The 24,366-nt window shown below is 43.7% G+C and overlaps 2 protein-coding genes across 2 annotated transcripts; one reads left to right on the top strand and one right to left on the bottom strand.

The window, feature by feature from the left end:
• The first annotated feature begins 3,212 nt into the window (after positions 1-3,212).
• On the top strand, positions 3,213-24,129 carry cdc73 (cell division cycle 73, Paf1/RNA polymerase II complex component, homolog (S. cerevisiae)). Its single transcript, XM_072688470.1, has 17 exons — positions 3,213-3,568; positions 5,631-5,736; positions 6,117-6,186; positions 6,701-6,763; positions 6,924-6,976; positions 7,510-7,598; positions 7,706-7,919; positions 8,905-9,003; positions 11,033-11,111; positions 11,762-11,826; positions 20,459-20,516; positions 21,691-21,726; positions 22,226-22,313; positions 22,487-22,648; positions 23,211-23,311; positions 23,417-23,558; positions 23,833-24,129. The coding sequence occupies exons 1-17, from the start codon at positions 3,438-3,440 to the stop codon at positions 23,867-23,869; spliced, it is 1,593 nt and encodes a 530-aa protein (XP_072544571.1). The 5' UTR covers positions 3,213-3,437; the 3' UTR covers positions 23,870-24,129.
• LOC140562655 (beta-1,3-galactosyltransferase 2-like) lies at positions 13,009-19,558 on the bottom strand. Its single transcript, XM_072688471.1, has 2 exons — positions 18,846-19,558; positions 13,009-14,667 (listed from the first exon to the last, which is right to left on the bottom strand). Exon 2 carries the CDS (start codon positions 14,604-14,606, stop codon positions 13,305-13,307), a length of 1,302 nt encoding a protein of 433 aa, XP_072544572.1. The 5' UTR covers positions 14,607-14,667; positions 18,846-19,558; the 3' UTR covers positions 13,009-13,304.
• Positions 24,130-24,366: the final 237 nt, after the last annotated feature.

Here is a 24,366-nt window from a genome sequence, read left to right as displayed (position 1 = left end):
ACTGTGCAGTTCTAGACGACTGGGTCAGAACATGTCCAAAACATCAGGCAGGTCTCGTGGGGTGTTCAGTTCGGTATGCAGTGGTCAGTACCTATCAAATGTACTCCAAGAAAGGACAGGCAGAGACAGGATCATGGACACCCAGAGTTCATTGATGCTAATGGAGGTCCCGCCCACCTCACAACTTACAGGATTTAAAGTCTCTCCTGCTAACGTCTTGGAAGAGTATCTACCTGTAATTAACTCTATATAACATTAGAATAATAAACCCAAACAATCATAAAGTCAGTGGCCAGTGAGTGTGTCTACCTGTAATTAACTCTATATAACATTAGAATAAACCCAAACAATCATAAAGTCAGTGGCCAGTGAGTGTCTACCTGTAATTAACTCTATATAAGATTAGAATAAACCCAAATAAACATAAAGTCAGTGGTCAGTGAGAGCGTCTACCTGTAATTAACTCTATATAACATTAGAATAAACCCAAATAATCATAAAGTCAGTGGTCAGTGAGTGTCTACCTGTAATTAACTCTATATAACATTAGAATAAACCCAAATAAACATAAAGCCAGTGGTCAGTGAGAGTGTCTACCTGTAATTAACTCTATATAACATTAGAATAAACCCAAATAATCATAAAGTCGGTGGTCAGTGAGTGTCTACCTGTAATTAACTCTATATAAGATTAGAATAAACCCAAATAATCATAAAGCCAGTGGTCAGTGAGAGTGTCTACCTGTAATTAACTCTATATAACATTAGAATAAACCCAAATAATCATAAAGTCGGTGGTCAGTGAGTGTCTACCTGTAATTAACTCTATATAAGATTAGAATAAACCCAAATAATCATAAAGCCAGTGGTCAGTGAGAGTGTCTACCTGTAATTAACTCTATATAACATTAGAATAAACCCAGATAAACATATCACAAGTCATAAAAGCATAAACGTATAGTTAATAATATATTCGTAATAATACATGTATTAAATGTAATTTATAATTCAATAAAGGATCAACAAGGATAAACAAGCTTCAAAGAGAAGCAATGACGGGGTATTTTTTATGCACAGCAATAGGCTGGAATATGTGTATTATATATATGTAATGTGTGTTTTGTGTGTATGTAATGTTTGTATTGTGTGTATGTAATGTGTGTATGTAATATGTATATTGTATACATGTAATGTGTGTATTGTGTGTATGTAATATGAGTATTGTATGTATGTAATGTGTGTATTGTATACATGTAATATGTGTATTGTGTGTATGTAATGTTTGTATTGTGTGTATGTAATGTGTGTATGTAATGTTTGTATTGTGTGTATGTAATGTGTGTATGTAATGTGTGTATTGTATACATGTAATGTGTGTATGTAATGTGTGTATTGTATACATGTAATGTGTGTATTGTGTGTATGTAATATGTGTATGTAATGTGTGTATTGTATGTGTAATGTGTGTATTGTATATGTGTAAATGTGTAATGTGTATATTGTATATGTGTAATATGTGTATATGTGTAATGTGTGTATTGTATATGTGTAATGTGTGTATATGTGTAATGTGTGTATTGTATATGTGTAATGTGTGTATTGTATATGTGTAATGTGTGTATATGTGTAATGTGTCTATTGTATATGTGTAATATGTGTATATGTGTAATGTGTCTATTGTATATGTGTAATATGTGTATATGTGTAATGTGTGTATTGTATATGTGTAATGTGTGTATATGTGTAATGTGTGTATTGTATATGTGTAATGTGTGTATTGTATATGTGTAATGTGTGTATTGTATATGTGTAATGTGTGTATTAAAAACACGTGTTTTTATGAATTCATATTTACTAACGCAGCCTGTTCGGATCAGGCGTCTACAGGAGAAAGCTCCACTCGTGGACTGAGATTAAAGCTAAAATAAAAGTCAAACACGACTGCGTTAAAAACAGCGGTGTGACTCAAATCATTTACATCAGCATGTTTTACTGAAATTAACACATACATGCGTTTATCAAAAAGTTTCCACCTTTTTTATGTAACGATCTCCAACAGGCATTGTCGAAGGTCGCCCCATAATTGTAAAATAAAAGTCCTCTGTCACAAACGCTATACTTGCATATGTAAAATAAAATACAAAAATACGTATAATAGAAATATACTATTTTACAAATGTACAACAATCTTTTAAAGCAGTTAAATAACAATAATATTAAAGTTATAATATTTGAAACAGTTAAATAATGCAGACATTTCCTAAACAAAGTACATACTGGGTAAAGTTGTGTAAAGTTAAAATAAATGTTCCCACCATACGTTTAAAATGAAATCCTAATGAAGTCTAATTATTGTATTATAATTGTATAATTGTATGTATTAAACATAACAATAATTGCAACCTATAGCCGTTTTTCATTTATTTCATACAGAATAGAAATAGTAATATTGTTTGGTGCTTTGTAAAGCAGTACTTGCAGAGAGAATATATTATTATTTTTATTATTATTAAAAAATAATATGCATTAAAATATATATCCATGTGAATAAATGCAAAGATGTGGGAACGTATCACCAGCAGGCGCTTACTGGAGTCACCCTGTATGAAGTCAAAATAAAAGTTCACACCGTGCATTCAGAAATGCATTAATGTTTACCAAAAAAATAGTTTTAAAAAACGTAATTATTAAAAAATATAATTATTCAACTTCCAGTAGATGTTTAATCACATCACACGGCACAGTAACAATAAGAAGAATAGCAATGGGGTTGTTGTAGCTACATTAGCAAAACCGTGTATGAACAGAGTAGGGAATATATTATTATTTATTTTATGATGATGATGATTTTTACTGCATATGTAAAATTAAAAATACAAAAATACGTATAATAAAAATATACTATTTTAAAAATGTACAACAATCTTTTAAAGCAGTTAAATAACAATAATATTAAAGTTATAATATTTGAAGCAGTTAAATAATGCACACATTATTTAACTGCTGATTTAACTGCATTATTTAATGATGATTTTTATTATAATTCATTAATTTAGAAGTCATATACATTAAACGACATGCATGGATGTGGTAAACTTTCTCCGGCTGGCGTTCCGTACTGCAGTCCCACTGTGTTTAGTAACTTTGGGGCTTAAATAAAAATAATTAAATAAATAATTAAATAAATAAATAAAAATAATAATAATAATAAAAGCACAAGAAGAGGAGCTAACAAGAAGGTGCACTGAGGAATACGAGTTCATACGCATTAAAATAGAGGGGCAGATCTGCTGGAAGCGCTGGTGTAAGTGCAGATAGACAGGGCAGCAGCTCCAGCTCCAGCTCCGCTCCTCTCCGCTCCGCTGCCGGGTGTCTGTATAGTCCTCCGCCTCCGGGTCGGCTCTCCTCGCTGAAAGCCCGTGTGTTTAGAGGGTGAAGATGGCGGACGTGTTGAGCGTGTTGCGACAGTACAACAACCAGAAGAAAGAGATCATCGCTAAAGGAGACGAAGTGATTTTCGGGGAGTTCTCATGGCCCAAAAACGTCAAAACCAACTACGTGATCTGGGGGTAAGGAGAGCTCGGCTCGGCTCGGCTCGGCTCGGCTCCGCTCCGGCTGTCTCACACGCCTTGGCGACCGAACTCCCTGCTGGTGTTGTGTAGCCACCTGCGGCCAACCCGATTAAACACCACTCGAACCGAGCTTTGTTGGTGCCGCTTTGCGAGGTGGAGGAGTGCTGGAGGGGTCACTTGTTACTCCTGTTAGGCAGCTTTGAGGGCATGTTTTGGGACAGCCAGTTAGCACTAGCCAGTTAGCTAGCTAGCTAGCATGTAGCTAATGGCTACAGCCAGAGCGAACTGGCTTAAAACTCTTAAACTGGGCCTTAAATTCACTCTGAACCTGTTTAGTTTGTACGCTGAGGTCGTTTGTACTGTAAATAAGCACTTGTTAATTTGTTAGCTGGCTACAGAGCCTCGCTGGCTAACTAGCTAGTGCTAAATGTTGACCACACACGCACATCCAGCTACAGCACCAGCGCGAGTTATTACGGTAACTCCGCTAGCTAGCTAACCAACACCACATACACCTGGAGCTAGAATGAAAACAAAGCGCGTAGAAAAGCTGATGTTAAAGCATAGAAACAGTTACTTAAAGACTTACTTGCGTTGTTGGCCATTTCTGGGCTGTACAGGAGCTTTAAAGCCTTGGCAGGGACGGGCTTTTTATGGAGTAGCTGGGACAGTAACGCGGCTAACGTTACAGCTGGAGCTAACTAGCGCTAACATTGAAGCATGCTGTTAACTTCACTGGCTAGATCTATTAAATCGCTCATATAGACATGTAGATAGATACATCCCTTGAAACACACGGTCATTTGTTAGGTAGCCTCAGTACTTTAGTGCTGACTGTGTTTGGGCTTAAAGCAGTAAAAGCAGTTAGCTAGTTAGCTAGTTCGCTACCCACAGCTAGCGCTACAGTTATTACGGTAATCCGCTAACATAACACCCGGAGCTTGCTAGATAACTATCTAAGATAGATAACTATCTAGCTCATTAAGTAATGCTTAAACCCCTCAGAAACATGCCTTTAACCGCGGTGCAGCTGTGATATGTGATATGAAGCGACTTGTCAGTGGTTGCGAAGCTTTCAGTGAGCGTTTTGGAGCAGAGCTGCTAGCTAGCTAACGTTAGCGCGGAAAACCACTAAAAAATATCATTAAGCTCAGTGTTTGGGTTGTTAATTAATTAATAAATAATAAATAATAATAATAATAATAAAAACACTTGTCAGTTTGTCAGATCGCTCCAGTAAATGTCTTTTTTTGGGGTGGGGGGGCGAATACAGCTGTGGCCACAGCTGGTGACTTGGCTCCAGGTGTAACGTTAGACAGCACTAACTGTCGTGGGGCTAAATCACGACGTGCAGCTTGTTTGTGTGTTAAGTAGGTTTAAGAAATTGTGGACTAATACACTTAAAGCTACAGCTATTATGTTTATAATGTGTTTATTGTAATAATAAAAATTATTATTATTTTTATTATTATTAGTGCTGCACCGATACCAATATCCAATCAGTATCGGCAGCGATACTGGCTCTAAAACACAGTATCAGTATCAGCATCGATACCATGAAGCTTACTAACGCCTTACTTTTGACATTTTTTACACTACAACCAGTAAAAGCCAGCCATAAATAGTTATTACCATTAAACAGACATTTAATGTTTTTCTTTTTTCTTTTTTTTTTTTTTTTTTTGTTTAAAGGCCAGACACCCTGAAATGTAGCACCTTTTTACATAGAGGCTATTCGTGCGAAGTGTAGGCGTATAATGACCACTTGTGAAGTTGTTAGATATTGTTAGGGAGTGTGTAAAATGTGCTCGAGGCTTTGGTTGATAGCTTGGGGATATTGACGATAATATGGATGATCTGCTGTGGTGATGTTAAGTGTGTTTGTTTGTTTGTTTGTTTGTTTTTTTGCTCCTGGGCTCCCCCTACAATTGGAGATTGTAATTCACTTTCACACCACTGCAGTAAATACACATCATCAGGCTTAAGCAGTTGTTGAATTCACACTGTTTTGATTGGTGGATTAATGAATTAATTATTTGTCTTCATGTATCCTCTACAGAACAGGAAAGGAAGGCCAGCCTAAGGAGTACTACACTCTGGACTCCATTCTTTTCCTGCTCAACAATGTGCATCTTCCTCACCCGTCCTACGTGCGCAGAGCCGCGGTAAGTGACCAGCTGTTCAGGCCTTAAGATTAAACAAGGTGCTGCCCTAATGATGCTTAACAGATATCCACTTTTAAACTAATAGTTTGGTGAAAATCTAATTAATTGGCATTGGTCAAGCGCTGGCGTCTGCATGTGCTGTGGGGCAAATATATATGGGTTGGGTTACTTGGGATCCAAATTGGGAAGAAAATGGTTAAAAATCATCATGCAGCCCATGTTCAAAAATGTAATTCTCTATTATATTATTTTAATATTTCAATATCTCTTGGTTAAAGGTTTATTCGGTCAGGAGGATTATTATTGCTGCTGTTGTTATTATTATTATTATTATTATTATTATTTCAATTAATTAATCCTCTCATTTTCTCACCATGCAGACAGAGAACATACCTGTGGTCAGAAGACCAGACAGAAAGGACCTGCTGTCGTATCTCAATGGAGAAAGCTGTAAGTATAATCCTTGGAGATGTTTTCCTTTACTGTTCTGATTGGTTGTGCAGTATAAGTGGGTGGGGCTGCACTGTGGTAGGCTGAATATGTGGGGATATGTAAATAGACCAGTGTTTTGCAGTTTGTGGAGTTAATTACATCACTCTGAACCTCTAATTCAGTAAAATGAGGAGATAGGCCAATCTGGGTTCTTCTGCACCCACTCACCGAGGGACCAGGCAGGTCAAGTCATGGAGGGCTATGGGAGGATTTGACTGAAACCCCATGACTGAACCCATGAACTACACCCAGCCCTAACAATAACTCCTCAAGTATATTCAGATATTCAGCCTCCTAGCTTTAACTACCTGAGGTAGCCAGCGTTCCTCAAAAATCTGCCCCAGAGGATCTCGGAAGGAAAGTTGGGGGTGGTGTCTAATGTTTTGGCAGCAGTGTCCCTTTGACTAGTTGGTGCTCTGAAAGAGATTCTGTGAACCAGAGAAACGGGATCAATTCTGCTTATTTTCCCCAGCGTCATCGACGAGTATCGACAGAAGCGCCCCCATCGAGATTGGTCTTCAGAGGCCCACCCAAGGTACGTGATGCAGGATATATCTGCTTGTGCAGATCGGTATCTCCATCGTTGACTTTTTGTCCAGATTAGACGTGTGTTTGGGCGTGAATATGGACGTAGTAAAGTCGTTTTCTTTACTGTGTGTGTTTTTTTTTTTTGTTTGTTTGTTTTTTTTGAACAGTCAAACGAGCTGCGGATGAAGTCTCTTCAGAAGCCAAAAAGCCACGGATTGAGGTAGATCTGCTTCCCGAGGGTTTTGCTGTTTAGGTGCCATGGTCTGTGCCTGCAGTAAAAGCTTTCTAGAAACAGTTCCCTATTCTCATAGTAGGAAGTTGAATATTTCAAGAGCTGCTTTATTTTTATACATTAATGTTTCACAGAATTCTCCATGTTGTTGTAAATTCGTTCCCTCCCAACATAGACGCACGATTACGCACTACTGGACAACCAGCATGCTTGACCATTTAGACCCTTTTCAGGCAGGGTTTAAATGGTCAGTCTGTCCTTAGGTTGGAAAACACTTGGGCAAACACTCATCTGCAGCATCTCGCAGTAATAATTATGCCACGTTTTCAGTCTTGCATTTCAGCTACAATAGTGCTAGCTACCTTACTGAAGCCATAATCCATCTGTTAGCATGCTGTACTCTGCATGCCCTTAAACAAGTCTGTTTGGAGCTCAGTGGGGAGGATTGTGGACTTTATTTTTGCCATATTGACCATTTTGTGGACCTAATGCAGAACGGAAATTGTGCGTATGTGTAAAAGGATGAAGAGCGAGTGCGTCTGGATAAGGAGCGTCTGGCTGCCCGTCTGGAAGGCCATAAGGAAGGCATCGTGCAGACGGACCAGATCCGGTATGAAATAATAATAATAATAATAAAAAATGACCATAATAACATAACCGTAAAGCGATTTTCAACCACGCATGATTTCTAATGTCTGGAACTCCTCTTCTCCTCAGGTCGCTCTCAGAGGCCATGTCTGTGGAGAAGATTGCTGCCATCAAAGCCAAAATTATGGCCAAGAAGCGTTCCACCATCAAGACAGACCTGGACGACGACATCACCCAGAAGCAGAGGAGCTTTGTGGACGCCGAAGTGGACGTGACGAGAGACATCGTCAGCAGAGAGCGAGTGTGGAGGACGAGGACCACCATTCTACAGAGCAGTGGGAAGGTTTGAGAAACAGAACCCTTATTAGGTGGATTTCCCAGCTCTAATCCTGGACAGGAACGTGTAGTCCAGGGCTAGGCTTAAGGACCCCTGAAGTGGACACCCTTATCTAATAAATACATTCAGCTACTTGAAGTTGCACACATTGCTGACACAGATGGGCAAATGCGTGCACACACACAGAGCTTGTCTAGTCCCCGTAAAGGAAGCACTGCCAATAGAATAGGATGACATCATGACCCTGTTGGCACCATGCTGCCTAATGCCAAGCGTGGGCTAGTAGAGGGGTATAAAGCCCCCCCAACATTGAGAAGCAGTGAAAGAACTGTGTTCTCTGGAATGATGGTGGTGGAGCTCCATCCAGTACTTTTGTAAAGAGGTGGGGTGTTGTAAGTCGTCCTCCTCCAACATCCTGACCTCACTAATGTGCTCTTGTAGCTGAGGGCAATCAAAATCTTCACAGCAATGCTCCTCCTCCAAAATCTAGTAGAAAGTCTTCTTCCCTGGACAGTAGAGACAGTTCCTCCAACAAAAGCAAAATCAGCTCTTTTTAATACCCTTGATTTCAGGAAAAAATAACAAATGTCCAAATACTTTTGTCTATATTCTGCATAGATGGCAGATTAAAATGTTAAAGTACAATTTTAATACTTTGAAGTTCATAAATCCTGTTTCTAAGGTTCTAGTGAGCCTCACCGGTCTCTTCTCAGCATGTCCACAGGCTGGAGGTCCGTGTGCCTTGCCTGAACGTAGATTTCCGAAAGTGGACATCTGGAGGGGCACATTTTCAGCTGCTGTGTCCTTTTTGTCCACTAGGTGGCAGCACCTAACTCCCTCATCTTTCCATTAAATGTTCTTCAGTTATCACAACAATTATTACAAATGAACTGGACAGCCAGAGAGGTCCAGGGGGTGGGGGGGTTGTCTTAGAAGACAAGGAAGTATGAATTGTGTGTGTTTTGTTTTTTTTTTGTTTTGATTTTTGCAGAACTTCTCCAAAAGCATCTTCGCTATCCTGCAGTCAGTAAAGGCCAGAGAAGAAGGCCGAGCTCCAGAACAGAGACCAGCACAGAATCCGACTCAGACGGTAAGGCAGTGTGTTGAAGCTGGACCCAGTCCTCCCACTGGTTTTGTCTGTAGGAGCTGCTTGTCTACCCCCACAAACCATTCTCCTGGACAGTGCACAGTCACCAAACCCTGAGGTTTAGCTCTGAGGAATACAGAACAGGAAAGACATTTATAAAAAGGTTATAATGGTGAATAATAACATTTAATTAATAATATTTCATTATTTTATAATGGTTTTTATTATTTATGTATTAATATATTATTTGCTACATGTCAGGCTAGTGTTCAGCACAAGTGTTCCACGCATTGTGGAGCTATATATTGATGCTGTAGAGTTGAAGAAAGAGCTTCTCTCAAGCACCGCCCGACACGCTTACTTTCGGTGAGAGGAAGGGTGTGTTCCTCAAAAACCGCATCAGGACGGCAGTGTTGGTTTCTCAACTCAACGGTCCTGTTGAGTTCTGGCATCCAGCTAAGAAAAGGGGCAAGAGATCCCCTCAAAACAGCCAACCAGTCAGTCACACAGCTGATTTAAAGAAGCGGGGAAAAGATTAGACCAGAACCAGAGTCCTTAGTAGAGCCTCCCGGAAACCAGTCATCTAGGGTTCCTTTATAGGACGGACGTGTTTTTTTTTTGTTTTGTTTTTTTTGTTTTTTTTTTTTTTTGTTTTGTGGCCTGACTCATTTCCCCTCAGGAAAAGGGACTGTTACTCAGCTGATCGGTTGGATCAGCAGTGTTTAGAGTGGAGAACAATTCCAGGAACCTGTGCTACAGCGTGTGTACGCTGTGGATTGATTAATGGAGAAAATAATCAGCAGATTTATCCATTATAAAAAAGAGCCTTGCCTGACACACAGCTTTATTTATTTATTTATTCATTTCTGTATTTATTTAACATTTTTTCAATATTATATTCTATGTGTAATAAAATGTATTACATTACAGGTCTAGTAAAGTGTTTGTTTAACCCAAAAAAACCCTGTTTTACTTCCTTTAAGGGTCAGTGAACAACAACAACAACAAGAAAAAGAAATGGTGAAATATTCTACAGTGAAAATCAGTGTTGCAAACCTTGCTGTGTATCAGCTTCCTTAATTCTCCTCCATCAGCAGAGACTGCCATTCTGAGCATAGAGGGGGACAGTATTTACCTATTCAGCCCCTAATGAACAAGACTAAGACCAAACCAGACCCCCTTTCAGACCTGCACAGTAACCCACAGGAGGCATTACCCAGAGCAGCTGCATGTGTGCATGCCCGGAACGCATCCTGCCAGCCCGCTAGTACAAAGTCTGGGTAATGTCCAGATAAGCCAGTGTGTGAACAGAGCGGGTCATGCCTGGCCACTTGGGCGCGCCTCCCCTTTCCATAACCGCTCTGAACTGCGCTACATTTCCTGTCGTTAAAAAAGGCTGCATGAGCCAAAGGGCAACTCCTGATAATGTCCAGAGAATCTGGACCTGGGATGGGCTCACAACATTCAGAACCTCTAACCCACATCTTTTAGGTTAAGTTAATGCTTTTCCCCTGTGTGTGTGTGTGTGTGTGTGTGTGTGTGTGTGTGTGTGTGTGTGTGTGTGTGTGAAAAAAAACAAACAAACAAAAAAAACAGTGGTCGTGTGACTTCGCCCCGTCCAGTCTACGACAAGAAGTTGCAAAGACTGAGACAGCTGAGCGTCTCGAGCAGCTTCTGTAGTTGTTCATTAATCGTAATCGAGGTCAAATGTCCAGCCCAGCTTGAGTGACCGCTTGATGTTTGGCCACATTTAGAACCTCATGATGTGGTGTGGTCCACGGTACCAACAGGGAGCCGTTCATCTTAGATGAGTTCTTTAGAAAAGTCCAAACAGATTGGACTTGATGGAGGGCTTAATAATAATAATAATAATAATATTATTATTAATATTATTATTATCAGAACTTTTTTTAAGGGGTTTTAAGAAGACTTTTTTTTCTCATTAATTTATTTATCTCTCTATCTGTCCTGGGCTTTTATGCTGTTATAGTGTTTCATAAATGTCCTGAATTTCTTCTTCCTTTCCTTCTAGGATCCGTCCGTCCGAAACAAACAGCCGGTGCCAGCAGCCTACAACAGATACGATCAGGAGCGATTCAAAGGGAAAGAGGGTGAGTTTGGTCCCCTTTTCTCTCTCTTTCTCTCCTCTCTCTCTCTCTTTATATGTGCTCACATCCAGAACTAAAGGCACCAGGATTAGTTGTCAGCCTAAATAAGAGGTGGCCCAGTGCAGCTCTTGCCTGTTAATATGGCACCTAGTAACTTCATAAACTAGGGCCATAAACCTCTGGGTTTCGCTTCTGCTCCGTCAGATGCAGCAGGCAGGGACTTCCTTTTTTTTTCTCGATGGTGATACTATATTTGTGCCCACTGTTACTAGAAAAGTAGCACTTCAAGAACAGGTACAGATGTGACTGAGACAAGACAGTTCTATTAGCACCCACCCTCACCCTGCTCCTGAGCACCACCCTGAAGGACTTGAGTAGAAGTCCAGCACTAAGCATTACCATGACCAGGACCTCTCCACAAGCCTTGCAGTTTTGCAGAATCTCCTAAAGGATATCCCAGACCTTCACGTGCAGCTCTGTGTTATGATGTAATCAACCTTGGCTTTGTTCAGGACTGAACTGAGGGGAGATGATGACCCTCCTCTCTGGTCCATCCCGTTTATTGTAGATTAATGTTGTTTGCTGATCTTTAACAGTTTCATCAGTTTTTTTTAAGAACAGCCGCTAATTCAGTGCCACTCTCAAATCCACAGAAACGGAGGGGTTCAAGATCGACACCATGGGAACCTACCACGGCATGACGCTGAAATCTGTGACGGTATGTTTCAGGAGCTTGTTTACGCTAGTGCTGTAGGAGCTGGAGGGAAATGGGCAGCTCTTTAGAAACCAGATTTTGTCGAAAAATAATCTTCCACTCAATAACGATCCACTCATCCCTTGATTGTTAGCCAGGAAAGCTAATTGACTTCATAACACACACATGTATAGAAATTAAATACATATATTAAATGCAGGAACGGTGACTTTTACCTGAGAACCTGCCACCCACCTAACCCACAGTGCACTACGCTCATTTAAAGGCACGTCCCGATCTGGTCCAGACATGTTTTAATGGATCAGATATTGGCTATTTTAACCCCAGTTCTGAGTCTTTGGGAGCTGATTGGTCAGGCTGGATTATAAGAGATATTAAACCCTATAAAATGGTAATTTAAAGAAAAGCTCTAATAAACCCAATCAATCAGTCCAGAATGTCTGATTATAGAAACTGATCCGGATTCTTCAGCAGATAATCTGATCTAAAGTGTGGGGCTGGAGTGTTTATACACACACTCAGAGATCAGATCGGTATCAGCTGACACTCAGCATTCGGAGTACTGGATCTGGAAATCCCTACTAATTTAGCATTGCTAAATCTGGGTCCAATTTGGGACTGTTTCTGTTGCCCCCATGATTTCACTTCTCCAGAGCAGTGCCTCACTGTTTACTTCACTGTATCCTTGGCTAGTTTGTATTGGATAGGATCCAATCCCAATGCTGCCAAATACAAAAGTCAGCACAGAGGCCGAGTTGCATAATACTCAACACACGCTACACTCTGCCCGAGTCCTGTTAGAAGAGCTGGGTCTTCAGTCGGTGGTTGAAGACGGCAAGCGATTCTGCCTTCGTAGACCAGCATCTACGAATCCGATGCGGGCAGCAGCTACAGGAAGCCAGTGAAGAGAGAACGCAGCCGTGGGGTCACATGGCTAAACTTGGGAACGTTGAAGACGACCCCTGCTGACACTTTATTGGATCAGTTGAACTTCCCAGCCTGCTCTTGTCTTTTTCTTTATTATTTATTTATTTAATGAATTAATCCTTTACTAAAACGAATACTAACACCGTATATAAATAAATTAATAACTCAAATACAACAGCATTAGATATACTCTAAATAGAAAACCCTTTAGATCGGATTAAATCAGAATTTCAAAACAAATTAAACTATGCACACCTCTGACAAATCAACAGCTGTGTTTTATTTTAATGGCGCATTTTTACACGTGATGTTGCAGCAGCTTTGTGAAGGCGCAGGCCTGAAAGAAAAAAAGAAACCTGCCAAGATTTGCAATAACGCTGTATAGGAAGGTTGCAGAACGTGGAAGAAGTCTCAAAGCGCTGCCCTTACTGTTCCTTCTGAAGTCCAGGACGGTAAGTCCGAGTGGATGACACCGCTCCACCCGTCTCCACCTGAGATTGTCCTTGTGAACTGCATTTGCATTTGCAGTTTCACCGGAGAAGACCACCTCCCTCTCATGTTGTGGACCGTTCCTGTCCTTTCTGACTTCCGCTGGACCGTTTCCAGAGCAGTTTTCTTTGGCGAAGCCTGCGCACTTTGTCCTTTTCCTTGGGTGTGTTGATGCAGGCGTTGTGCTTGTTGCTCTGTAGGTGATGCCAGTACTTCATTAACTCTGTGGGAAGAAACTGATGAGAGGTGATCAGGTGGCTGTATTTGCAGCTGGAGTACGACACCCGCCAGTGATTGAACAGGAATTCGTTTGGCGGTGGCACCGGCTCTACCCCTAGCTTTGCCAGACAGAGCCCTACGTAAACGTCCTCCAGGTGCAACCTTCTTATCTTCAAAGACGCCCCATAGATCATGTGCGCCATGTCGCCCGAGAAGACGTAGCCGGTTCCTGAGCAGAAGGTAGGGTACCGCTCGCTGGCGTACAGTTCGGCCGGCATGTACCACTTGCTGTGCTTGTTTCTGTTTGGGGCGTAGCCTCTCATGAGGTACCCGGTGAAGTACTTCCTCCTTGGTGGAACGCTGGGATTAAGGAGTTTGTGGATGAGGTATTCCGTATTGACGAACATGTCGCAGTCGGTCTTCATGACGTAACTGGCGCCTGGGCAGTACGTCGCCACCCAGTGCGTTCCCATCATTGTCTTGATGGTCAGGTTGTTGTAGGAGTCTATGTAGTCTTGCTGGATGATGTCATGATACCGTTGACTCTCCGCCGCAATGGAGCGCTGCAATTGGCTGTCGAGACCTTGGTTCCCTTCCACCACGCCCAAAAGGAACAGGCGCACAAGTCCCAAACCCCCAGCTATGCTCTCGTTCCCCCACGTCTGCCTGATGGCGTCCCTGGCTTTGACGTACTGCGGCGTGACTGCAATCAGTAGCACCAGGAACGGATCAGCTTCCTGGCACTTTTCTGCCTCGTTGACGATGTAGTTGTAGGGCTCCACCTTACGGACGGTCTCTGAACTCATCTCCTCGCTCAAACTGGCGTTGAGTCCCAAAGAGTTCTCCAGCCCTTGACGGGAAGAGTCTTCCACAAAGGAGCTGAGGTTTGCCTCGGACCTTGGCAGCACAGGGGATATCGCTGGCTCCCTCCAGGTGCTCTGCTTGGCCGTGCTGAGGTTCAGCTCCAGCCTGCTGTGTTGAAGCCTCTGCACTAGATGCACTGCACTGCTCTCCTGGTGACTCCTCTTCTCTGGCAGTAGGCTGCTGTATTGACAGAACATAAGGTACACTCCCACGCACAATAGCAAAAGTAGAAACCCAGCGATGTTCGTACAGCAGTGCCTTCGCCTCCACTGCATGATTCTCATTCTTGGGTCCTGATGCTTAGAAGCGTCCGGGTGCAGGATGAATCAGCTGTTGCGTCGGAATCTGCAGGCAAAGAAAAGCAGGTTTATTTACAGAGTTGCTGCATTTTGTTGCGGTTTCAAGTTTTTTGCTCAGCGACATCTGTACAATTGCACACCCTAAAACAATGCTAAGGCCTTTTATTGACATCCAACTTTTATTTTGTTTAGAGACCCGTGGTGAAGGCTAGGGTTTTAGGAGACCCGTGGTGAAGGCTAGGGTTTTAGGAGACCCGTGGTGAAGGCTAGGGTTTTAGGAGACCCAGGGTTTTAGGAGACCCGTGGTGAAGGCTAGGGTTTTAGGAGACCCGTGGTGAAGGCTAGGGTTTTAGGAGACCCGTGGTGAAGGCTAGGGTTTTAGGAGACCCAGGGTTTTAGGAGACCCGTGGTGAAGGCTAGGGTTTTAGGAGACCCGTGGTGAAGGCTAGGGTTTTAGGAGACCCAGGGTTTTAGGAGACCCGTGGTGAAGGCTAGGGTTTTAGGAGACCCGTGGTGAAGGCTAGGGTTTTAGGAGACCCAGGGTTTTAGGAGACCCGTGGTGAAGGCTAGGGTTTTAGGAGACCCGTGGTGAAGGCTAGGGTTTTAGGAGACCCGTGGTGAAGGCTAGGGTTTTAGGAGACCCAGGGTTTTAGGAGACCCGTGGTGAAGGCTAGGGTTTTTGGAGACCCAGGGTGAAGGCTAGGGTTTTAGGAGACCCAGGGTTTTAGGAGACCCGTGGTGAAGGCTAGGGTTTTAGGAGACCCGTGGTGAAGGCTAGGGTTTTAGGAGACCCAGAGTTTTAGGAGACCCGTGGTGAAGGCTAGGGTTTTAGGAGACCCGTGGTGAAGGCTAGGGTTTTAGGAGACCCGTGGTGAAGGCTAGGGTTTTAGGAGACCCGTGGTGAAGGCTAGGGTTTTAGGAGACCCGTGGTGAAGGCTAGGGTTTTAGGAGACCCGTGGTGAAGGCTAGGGTTTTAGGAGACCCGTGGTGAAGGCTAGGGTTTTAGGAGACCCAGGGTTTTAGGAGACCCGTGGTGAAGGCTAGGGTTTTAGGAGACCCGTGGTGAAGGCTAGGGTTTTAGGAGACCCAGGGTTTTAGGAGACCCGTGGTGAAGGCTAGGGTTTTAGGAGACCCAGGGTTTTAGGAGACCCGTGGTGAAGGCTAGGGTTTTAGGAGACCCGTGGTGAAGGCTAGGGTTTTAGGAGACCCAGGGTTTTAGGAGACCCGTGGTGAAGGCTAGGGTTTTTTGGAGACCCGTGGTGAAGGCTAGGGTTTTTTGGAGACCCGTGGTGAAGGCTAGGGTTTTTTGGAGACCCGTGGTGAAGGCTAGGGTTTTTTGGAGACCCGTGGTGAAGGCTAGGGTTTTTTGGAGACCCGTGGTGAAGGCTAGGGTTTTTTGGAGACCCGTGGTGAAGGCTAGGGTTTTTTGGAGACCCGTGGTGAAGGCTAGGGTTTTTTGGAGACCCAGGGTTCAGGTAGGCTAGGGTTTTTGGAGACCCAGGGTTCAGGTAGGCTAGGGTTTTTGGAGACCCAGGGTTCAGGTGACCCAGGGTTTTTGGAGACCCGTGGTGAAGGCTAGGGTTTTTGGAGACCCAGGGTTCAGGAGACCCAGGGTTTTTGGAGACCCGTGGTGAAGGCTAGGATTTAGAAGCCCTGAGTTTCATCTACAGAAACCATCACAATAAAGTTATCAAAGCCAGTTGCATTTTATCTGACGTAAATATGAACCATTGTCCATAGCTGGGACTACTTGAGTCTTCTATGGAGTTGCTTTAATGGCAACATTGGAGCAGCGTTTATAATTTCCACATCCATCACATCACATCCAGCTGCGTTGTGCAGCCATGCAGAGAAGCGTGAGATGAAGTCGAGCCTGGGCTAAAATTAAATGCATTGAAATCAGTTTGCTGTTCAGTTCTCAACTGTCTTCCGAGAAAGAACCATGAGTACGTCCTGAAGTTCGCGTTCTGACACACTTGTTGAAACCTAAGGCGCGTTCTTGGTTTTGAAACTGAGTGATTCACACCAGCAATCCGCCCGTAGTGTTGCTGGAGCTGTTTCGGTATCAGATCTGCAAAAGAATTTAGCTGAAGGGTTTCTTGAACATGTTGTGTGAGTTCTTATGAATATACTCATGTACTCGACTGATCCTGACTGTGGCCTTTTTTGCCTTTGGCGCTCAACTCTGCAAACAGTCAACACGAGTCCTTAATTAGCTTTTATTAAGATGATGAATGATTTGAGCTCCAGCTGTTGAATATTTTCAGCGTGAAATGCAACCGCGAATAAAACCTTTAAGAATAGTCAAATATATAGATAGATAGTATTAGGAGACCCAGGGTGAAGGGTAGGGTTTTAGGAGACCCAGGGTGAAGGGTAGGGTTTTAGGAGACCCAGGGTGAAGGGTAGGGTTTTAGGTGACCCAGTGTTTTTGGAAACCCAGGGTGAAGGGTAGGGTTTAGGAGACCCATTTGTTGCAACATTGGTTGAATGCATAGAAGATGAGTTGCAGCTCTAAAATCGTCCACAGTCTCAGCAAACCTTGAGGAAGGATCTCTCTCTGGGAACTGGCATCTGTTTGAACAGCTAAGGCTCGATTTCGGGGAATGGATTTGAATTCGAGTGAATTGAAATGTGACCGCTTGTCCATCAAAGTAACATCTGGCTTCAAGAAAAAAAGAAGGCTGAGAAACGAACGAGTTTCCAAGCGATGAAGCGTGATTGATTGTATGGCGCTGTTCTCCTGTAGTGCAGACTCTTCAAATACTGTTCCAAACCAGACGGCTGGAGCTTGGAGCCTTGTTCGCTGCGTATATCAGGATATTTGTTTTTCTGTGCGCTGAGAGTGGACACTCACAGTGGCCTCACTCACAACAATGCAAAGCAGGCACTTTGTCTATTGAGGTGGATTTCTTAACTCATGCTTTTCAGATTGGAATTAGATTGGACTTGTACGTTTAGTTTTTTTGTGTGTGTGTTTTCTATGGTAAAGTTTAGGGGACAGGGACTTGCTGGACGCTTGCTTATTCCAGGGAGGCACGATGATCAGAAGTTTGTCATTTTATTTATTGTACTTTTTTTTTTATTTTACATTTTTTAAGTACAATATAGGGCTCTCTTTGTTTCCGCATATCCGCAGATGTTAGATGTGGATAGATGCAGTTCATGCTTAAAAAGGAAGGTGCACCAAAGGGTAGTTTGAGTCGTGCATTTTTGCACGAGTAAAGAAAGATTCGTTAAGCCGTTAAAAGGTTCTTTACACTCTTGTATCTATAATAAACTAGACGTACTTGTACTTGATGATGATGATGATGATCTAATAGTGTGTAAATGTCCCCAGGCTGCCCTCAGTGTATCTGAGCAGGAGTGCCTGAGTAGGTTCTGCAACTTGTGCAGTAGTGCGATTATTAGGAGGCGTTTCCTGTCTCGGGGGTGGATGACACTCTAAGCAGAAAGGGTTCTGTATCGTACTGAAAACAACTACAACAACAGAACCGTCTACAGAAGGTTGTTTTTTCTCTGGTTAGATGGTTCTGTTCTCGGATGGAGAACCTGATGTTTCGAGTTGGAAGGGTTTCGTTCGTTCTTTCACTTTTACAACCCGTTTGGTTTCGTTTGGTGCTACGCAGCAGCATTTTAACCAAGCCCAGATCTGTTCGGCTTACAAGTGGTTCTGTGCCGAACCGTTATCCTTACAGGTGAACTTCTGGACCTCTGAACTCGAGCGTGTACAAGCCAGTGCCGTGCTACCGTTGAGGTTGTTGTTGCAGTTTGTCTTAAAAGAGGAACACTTCCCTTTTGTGTCTGAGAAAGCTGGAGTTCACGCTCCTGACTCATCTCCATGTAACCTCGATTGATTGCATACAGCCTAAAAATATCCCCCCGTTGCCTCCGGTCACCGCCACGCTGGCGTGAGCTAAAACCAGGCTTTCCGCTAGTCTCTTTGTGATGATCGCCGATTGCCGCAGGTGTTTCAGAACTGTCACAGAGCCTAAGGTTGTAGTTGTGTGTGTGTGTGTGTATGTGTGTGTGTGTATGTGTGTGTGTGTATGTGTGTGTGTGTATGTGTGTGTGTGTATGTGTGTGTGTGTGTGTGTGTGTGTTTATATATGTGTGTGCGCTAACCGAGAGATGAGCTCCCACCTGGCCGTGGTGAAGGGTCTCTGCTTTTCTGAACCGCTCTAGTGAAAGTAAATGCAGTTAAAGCCATGAGTCCTCACGTACCTTTCTCACCCTGAGCCCTGGCGCTGAGCGATAACGCCACGCTTGGCACTGGCGTGCCTGACCATTACTGGCACATGTGGGCAGCTCTGGGCGTGCCGACGACCCATCGCATCGGTGCAGAATTTGAGGCGCCTCTCTATTTTTCCAGAATATTCCCTCCACCTGCCCTCCTCCCGGTCCCGTCCGCAGACGAGGAGCTGATGGACGTCAGCGCGGCTGCCTTTTCGCCTCCGCATCCGTCATCGTCGTCTTCATCCCTGAGGCTGGAAGGGGCTTCTCGGCTGGTTGCTGTGTGTTGCTAAGCAGGATGGCTCCCCCTCTCGCGCTTGTTTTCGTCGCTCTCTCGCACATTCTCGCTCATTTCCTTTCCTTTTTTTCCCCCTCTCACCCTCTAGCGCTCGCCCTGTTCGTGCTTGCTCTTTCAGCCTCTCTCGCGCAGCTCTGTAGCTCCTCTTCGTCACGCTCCTTCTGTCCTCTCCCTCCCCCCTTTCTCTCTCTCTCATCTGCTCTGCTCTCGCGCCTTTGCCTCGGTTTCGTCTTAATGCTGCGTGGCTCTGACGTCTCTGCTTGAGCGCTCGCGATCTGGGGGAAGGGAAGTGTGAGAGTGTGAGAGTGAGTGTGTGTGTGTGTGTGTGAGTGAGAGAGAGAGTGTGTGTGTGTGTGAGAGAGAGTGTGTGAGAGAGAGAGTGTGTGAGAGAGAGTGTGTGAGAGAGAGTGTGTGAGAGAGAGTGTGTGTGGGGGGGTAGATTCATATGCGCACTTCCCCCACGTGATGCATTTGTATTCTTGCCCACTCCTCTATCAGGAAAGGGTCGTGTGGGTGTGGACAGGCTGCCGTTTCCCTGACCGCAGTACTTTAGGTGTGTGAGAGTAGTCGTGCTTATCGAATGCACATTTTTTGATAACCCTTTAGCATATCAGCGACTGTATGCAAAAACCTCAATTTCCAAAACTGCAGCTGCACACACAGCTTGTCTAGTCCCTGACAAGAAGTCCTGCCAATAGAATAGGACTCTCTGGAGCAGAGCAACATGAAACTATTGGCTGTGTGCCCATGCCCAATGCCAAGTGCCAGACGTGGGCCAGCGGTAGGGCTGGGCGATGTGGTAAACACAAAGTAGATCACGATATTTAAAGACATTTTTACAATAGGCTATATTTATCCCCATATTTCAACTTATTTTTTATTATTTATTATAAAAATAATTCAGGTCTTCCTCCCTGAATTTTGTAGGTAGCCAATTACCCGACCCACTATATCAGTATTAATTTAAATTTAAATTCTTTAATTTAATAAGTTGATGGTATGGTTCTGTACTCGAACATCACTTGAAGAGATGGTGAGTGTTTACGGAGGGTCTACAACACTGGACCACCACAATAAGGTGTTGGCTCATAAGCTGCAGCAGTTAATGATTCAGGCCTTGTTGAGTCAGGGGCCATTTTTCATGTTCTGGTGGGCCCCCCGGTGGGCCGACATCAGGGAGGACGGATGGGTGAGCTTGGACCTGCTCAGTGATTCCGGCTGAGAGCAAGTATTAATCTTTGTCATCTCTCTCTCTCTCTCTCTCTCTCTCTCTCTCTCTCTCTCTCTCTCTCTCTCTCTCTCTCAGGAAGGAGCATCAGCGCGGAAGGCTCAGACTCCAGCGATGCAGCCTGTTCCCAGACCAGGTGAGAGTGGGGCTGTCCGTGCACGCCCGTCTCAGTGTTGGAAGCTTAAACTGGATGATCAAATGTAAAATTTTCCATGAAAACACACAGTTTAAAAACTCTGCAGCGGACTGGCCTCTGTCCTGCAGTCACCCAGTCATCCCCAGTGTGTGTTGTGGTGGCTGTGAGTGATGGGCTGAACTGAGGCGAGTGGCACTTCCCCTCAGTTGCGCTGATGTAGATTAATGTGTGTGTGTGTGAGAGCTCTCGGCGTGTTGTAGAATAGCCCCCCCCCCCCAAGAATCTCATTTATTAATGTGATAATCGCTGTAACTTCATCATTTCTGTCCGCCGTCTAGATCTTAGAACCCTTCTAGAACTTTCTTTAAATAATATGAGGGGAACAATCAATAGGGATGTAATGGATCAGCTATTTTAATCCCAGTCCTCTTCCAAGCCTTTGTTTTAACCTCCGTGTTCAGAGAGCGCCATCTGGTGGTCTAAAGGCGCTATTAACAGACATTATTGCCCAGCCGGCTGCAGCAGCAGCAGTGCGGACGTTCTCAGAAGGTAAATAAAGGAGTTGAGGTTCTGCAGTGTGGAGCTATTTTACATACCATAATATCTGACCCTTTATAAAACTCCCACTGAAACGCTCTGTTTTACCAGCGGAAGAACCGGAGAACCACTCACTGGCCTGTGGAGTGTGTAGCACTAAACCACACACACACACACACAGAGGAAGTGATTAGACTGCAGTGTTGTAGATAAGGAGCTGAGAGCTGATTGGTCAGCGACGAAAGTCAGACTGGATTATTAGAAATAAGACACTATAATTTTATCATTTTAAGAAAAGTTTTGACTAAACTAAATTCATGTCTGATTATAGAAATTGATACTCAAAATAAACCATTTTATGGATAATGTTATCATATTTTTTTACTTTTTAATTAAAAAATATAAAATATTAATTATTTTTCTGAACCCATTAATAAGCAGCTCGTCTAATCTAAACTGTGGGACTGGATAATTTATTTGTATTGTATCGGGGGGCAAAATAACCTGATTTGGGACATCCCTAAAAAAAGACTAGTGCTGCTATGTGAGTTTAGATGGATGAGGTAATGATGAGGTATTGATAAGAAATCGATGAGGTATTGAATGTTTGTGTAACCGTTTCTTTTTCTCTTTCTAGTCTCTCAAGCAAGACCTCCGCCCAACCAAAAGAAAGGTAGGATTTCCTCTTATACACCACTGTTTATATATTCAGTATATATTACAGAACTGTCCAGTGCTGCTGAGCCCCTGCTGAGCCCCTGCAGCCTCAGCTTTCTGTCCTTGGCTGACAGAAGTGGAGCCTGGCGTGATTATCTGCTATTGAAACTCATCTATCCATCCTCATCAAAGTTGGAGGTGGTGCTCTGCATTCTGGGCTGTTTTCCTGCTCTCCACACCTTTTACCCAGTGGTTATCAGAGTTACCGTAGCCTTTCTGTCCACGCCGACCAGTCTGACCCATCTCTGTCAAACCTCTGGAAACTGCTGTGCTGAAAATCCCAACAGATCTGCCATTCTAGAAATACTCAAACTAGCCTGTCTGACACCAACGATCAAAATCATAGACATTGAGGAGTCTCGTTACTCTCTAGGTTTCTAGTTAGGCATCTTGATTCAGTGCTGTCACTTATTTATTATTATTATTAATATTTTTTAATGCTCTTGTTTTTTTAGGCTCGAGAACCCCCATCATCATCATCCCAGCGGCCACCACTTCCCTCATCACCATGCTTAATGCTAAGGACCTCTTGCAGGACCTGAAGTAAGTGGATTAAAGTGCTCTCTGTGGAACACTCTTACACACTCTTATGGTATATTACATTACAGGGTATTCAATAAGGAAAAGCCTCACTGGTTACCAGTTCATTCATAAAACCTGTAGATTCGTCCAATGCAATCGCGCCCATTTACAAACCGTTGCAATGTTGTTTGTAGGTTCGTCACACCTGACGAGAAGAAGAAACAAGGCATTCAGAGGGACAACGAGGTGCTGCTACAGAGGCGCAAAGACCAGGTACAGCCTGGAGGATCCACCATCAGCGTCACTGTGCCCTACAGGGTGATCGACCAGCCTTTAAAACTGGCACCACAAGACTGGTATGTTCCTCCCACCAAATTGCCCTCTCTACGTACTGCAGATGTTCATGAGTGTTTCTCATGTGACAGTAGAGTCAGTTTTGGTTAGATGGTTTTATAATATCCAGTATCAATAAAATGATACGTTCAAACTGAAGGTAAGAGCTGAATGAACTTCCTGTAGCACCGGATTTCTTCACAGTATTTTATTTCCTATCCAAACCCCCTACACGAGTCTTCGAGTTTTATATGGAATGATGAAGATGATGATGGTAAAACAGTGAATAGAGAATCTCAACTAATCCAGTTCTCTTTAGGGACTACTTTCTGTAGCCGCACTACACCCTAAAGGCAGCATGTATCCCTCCACCATTTTAATGATCTGGTTCTAAAAGCAGGTTCTAGAGCCGAACTCTTCTCAGAACTCTGGTAGAACAGTGTCTCAGGCATCAGGCAGCGTCTTCATCACCATTAGGTGAAGAACTTTCTGTGAGGAGCTTCTTTTTATTAGAGCTTCAGACGTCTGAATGATCCACTGTTGAATTCTGTATCATAACTGACCTCTTCGATCTTTCCGATCCAGGGACCGCGTTGTGGCCGTCTTTGTCCAGGGTCCTGCCTGGCAGTTCAAGGGCTGGCCATGGCTACTGCCTGACGGATCGCCTGTGGACATTTTTGCAAAAAGTAAGTCAATAAGGGTTTCAGATCCCCCGTATTGCCCCATCAGCGCTCGTTACATGTTTCATGTTTTGTGCTGCGCTGACCGATGCGTTATCGTTTTTCCCGCAGTCCGAGCCTTCCATCTGAAGTACGACGAGGTCAGAATGGACCCCAACGTGCAGAAGTGGGACGTCACCGTGCTGGAACTGAGCCACCACAAGCGGCATCTCGACAGACCCGTCTTCCTGCGCTTCTGGGAGACGCTGGACAGGTCAGTGCTGATCGGTCACTGTGGAGCTTCACTTGACCTGTGAAGCTGTAAAGCTTGTGGAAGTGGCCGACTCACTGGTTTGGCCATGTTTTGGTTTTCAGTCCAAGTGGATTGTCACCAAAACACAGCCTTATTGGCTCCAGTAGAACAGTAGCTCAGATTCTCGGGACAGGGCTCGGACTCTGCTGTGTTTGTAGTTTTTAATTTTCCTCCTCTCGTCTGATCTTTTGTGTGATTTTATTTATTATTTATTTATTTATTTATTTTTTTGCAGGTATATGGTGAAACACAAGTCCCACCTTCGTTTCTGAGCCCTGCTGCCGTCGTCGCCACTGTTCAGATTGTACCGCGGACCGCTCTCTCAGCCTGTGAATTCGCCAGCGCGACTCTGCCAGCAGTGGACTGTTCACACCCGCTTTCACCCCCAGCCCCCAGGCAGCACTTCGGAATCGGATCCCTGTAGCGGCGGTACGAGAGTTAGGCAGCCGGGAGTCCAGCAGTCTGTAGGTTTGCTCGTCGTTGCGCTAAGGCTTGGATGTACAGATTAAACATGTGAATTGGGGGGGAGAGAGGGAGGGGGGGGGGGGGTCCACAATTTAGTTTTTTTGTTTGTTTGTTTGGGGTTTTTGGTTTTTTTTTTTTTTTTTGAGCAGCTGTGTTTATTTTAACAGCCAGGATCTGTCTTAGAAAGGGAGTTGTACCGCTGTAGAAGCCTCTCTTCTGTTTCCTTTCCTTTTTTTATTATTAAGAATCCAGTGTAAAAAAAGAAATAAATAGATAAACAGCTGCACGGTATTTGAGAAATGAT

The sequence above is a fragment of the Salminus brasiliensis genome, chromosome 9 (assembly GCF_030463535.1).
Source record: "Salminus brasiliensis chromosome 9, fSalBra1.hap2, whole genome shotgun sequence".
NCBI classification, from domain to species: Eukaryota; Metazoa; Chordata; class Actinopteri; order Characiformes; family Bryconidae; genus Salminus; species Salminus brasiliensis.
This window is presented reverse-complemented; position numbering and strand designations above follow the sequence as displayed.

Excerpts from the sequence above, each read along its gene's own strand:
- cdc73 (XM_072688470.1), top strand. The coding sequence starts at position 3,438 with ATGGCGGACGTGTTGAGCGTGTTGCGACAGTACAACAACCAGAAGAAA. Across the intron at positions 22,314-22,486 it reads GACCTCTTGCAGGACCTGAA|GTTCGTCACACCTGACGAGA; the intron begins GTAAGTGGATTA and ends TGTTGTTTGTAG. Across the intron at positions 23,312-23,416 it reads TGTGGACATTTTTGCAAAAA|TCCGAGCCTTCCATCTGAAG; the intron begins GTAAGTCAATAA and ends TTTTTCCCGCAG.
- LOC140562655 (XM_072688471.1), bottom strand. The coding sequence starts at position 14,606 with ATGAGAATCATGCAGTGGAGGCGAAGGCACTGCTGTACGAACATCGCT.